The 1,931-nt window shown below is 35.1% G+C and overlaps 1 protein-coding gene across 2 annotated transcripts in view; it reads left to right on the top strand.

Moving 5' to 3' along the window:
* LOC111861651 (endoplasmic reticulum-Golgi intermediate compartment protein 2) overlaps positions 1–1,931 on the top strand; it is a 6,121-nt gene that overhangs the window by 779 nt on the left and 3,411 nt on the right. For both annotated transcript variants that reach the window (XM_023846393.2, XM_023846392.2), the window contains exon 2: positions 411–542. In XM_023846393.2, coding sequence (XP_023702161.1) covers positions 437–542 — 106 coding nt within the window. In that variant the 5' untranslated portion in view covers positions 411–436. The remainder of the gene's footprint in view (positions 1–410; positions 543–1,931) is intronic.

The raw sequence follows: 1,931 nt of genomic DNA, 5'->3' as shown, positions 1-1,931 counted from the left end.
TGTTACAGGGATAACTACCTTTTTATTATTATATTTTTTCATAAAATTTGTATTTAACATTGGCCATGCTTTGTATTGCTGAATTTGAATTGTCATTGCACAAAGTAATGGCTTAAAAGGCAGTAAAGGAATTTAATTTAAATATGTCATAAATCATATTGCAGTTGTATAATGTATTAAAAGTAAATGATAAGATTAATTTCAATCTGTTTGAACAACTAAACAAGTATGTAATTATGAGTGTATGTTTAAATAGTTGATTCTCCAGTTTGCTTTATAAACACTGCATGAATTATCAATTTATCAGAAGTATCTTTGAATTAAGAAGAATATGTAACCTTCAGTAACTTTCAGTTATACCAAATTTAGCGTACTCTTAATTGGATTTAAACCATGTCCTTGTTTTCCAGACCAGTATTTATGACATGAAGGAGATATGTTGCGAAGCCGAGCAAAACGTGTTTCGAAAACTGTCAAAGAATTGGATGCATTTCCTAAAGTTCCTGAATCTTACATTCAGACATCACCAGTGGGAGGAACATGTATGCATTTAACTGTGGATAAATATAATGTTATAATTTACTTAGATATTGAACAGTAATGAAAGAATTGTTGTATGTGGTATTTTCTCCTAAATGTCATCATCAGCAAAACAGCCCTTTTTGAGCCATAACCTTAGAAGATTCTGCCAGACTTGCCTGTTCTGTTGTCAATTAGACTATCTGATTTTCACTTCTTTGGATTTCACAACAGTGATTTTTTTAGAGAGCAAGGTCATTAGCCCTGCATCCAACCCCAAACCTGGAGAACCAGTCTCTGTATTTATGTCCCCCAGGAACAGGGTGGGCCAGTTATGCCCCCAGGTACTGGGTTCCCTTTTTGTCGCCCCCTGCAACTTGCAGGGCTATGTTGGAGGTATTCTAACCCACCTCTGCACGGGACTGTCCTATATGTAGGCAGGCATACGTATAATTGGTAGGGAGTGCCATGTAATGTAGCTGTGTTATCATCTTGTTGTCTTGTTAATTTTAATGGCCAGCTGTTTGATCTGTTACCTTATGCTTTGGTAATAGGACTTAGTAAGTTAAGTACTGCTAATAGTAAAGCGTCTGTTGATCATGATATAAGAGTCATAGCAGTTCATGTTCTCACAATTTATTTCCCTAAGATCAATTTTAATATTATTCTCTCACGTTCATGGTCTTCCAAGGAATCACTTTCTCAGAGGTTTCCACACCAAAACTCTGTGTATTCCCTGTTTTCTCAAACTTATTTGCTGTCTAAATATGCTTTCTTTGGCTCTACAAATTGGTAGATTTATTTTTTGTTATTTACTTAATGAAGAATCTATCAGAATTGCCACAACCACTTTAGGAATGGAAATGAAGTGAGGTAAAATGATTTTTTTTTCAGAATAAATAGTGTGAATGCTTTAGAAAAAATCATATATCTTTTGGTTACATTTGCGTGGTATCACCACACAACTACCATACCTAACAGTGCTGGAAACAGACAGTACATGTCCAACCCATGATAAAATCCATGATTGATTGATTGATTTCGTCACTGTAGATCATTGTACATGATATATGACAAGTCAAGTTAATTCTGAATATTAACAATTGATATATAAGTAGATTAAAATTACAATAGTTACAATTTTTTACTGCTAATTACAATTTAGAATTAGTTAGATATTCTTATTTATGGAGAATTTGATGGAATGAACATTGGCAGGGGAAACCGAAGTACTCGGAGGAAACCTGCCCCAGCGCCATTTTGTCCATCACAAATCCCACTTGCTCAGATCACAGTGGTGGGAAGCCAGCGACTAATCGCTTAAGCTATGGCGTGGCCTTAGAATAATGATATTGATAGCTAATGTAATGTTCTCAGCAGATTGGTGCCCTTCTTGATGGCCTGGTATTCTC

The sequence above is a fragment of the Cryptotermes secundus genome, unplaced genomic scaffold, assembly GCF_002891405.2.
Source record: "Cryptotermes secundus unplaced genomic scaffold, Csec_1.0 scaffold43, whole genome shotgun sequence".
Lineage (NCBI taxonomy): Eukaryota > Metazoa > Arthropoda > Insecta > Blattodea > Kalotermitidae > Cryptotermes > Cryptotermes secundus.
The sequence above is the reverse complement of the archived record's forward strand: the minus strand, read 5'-3'. Positions and strand labels throughout refer to the sequence as shown.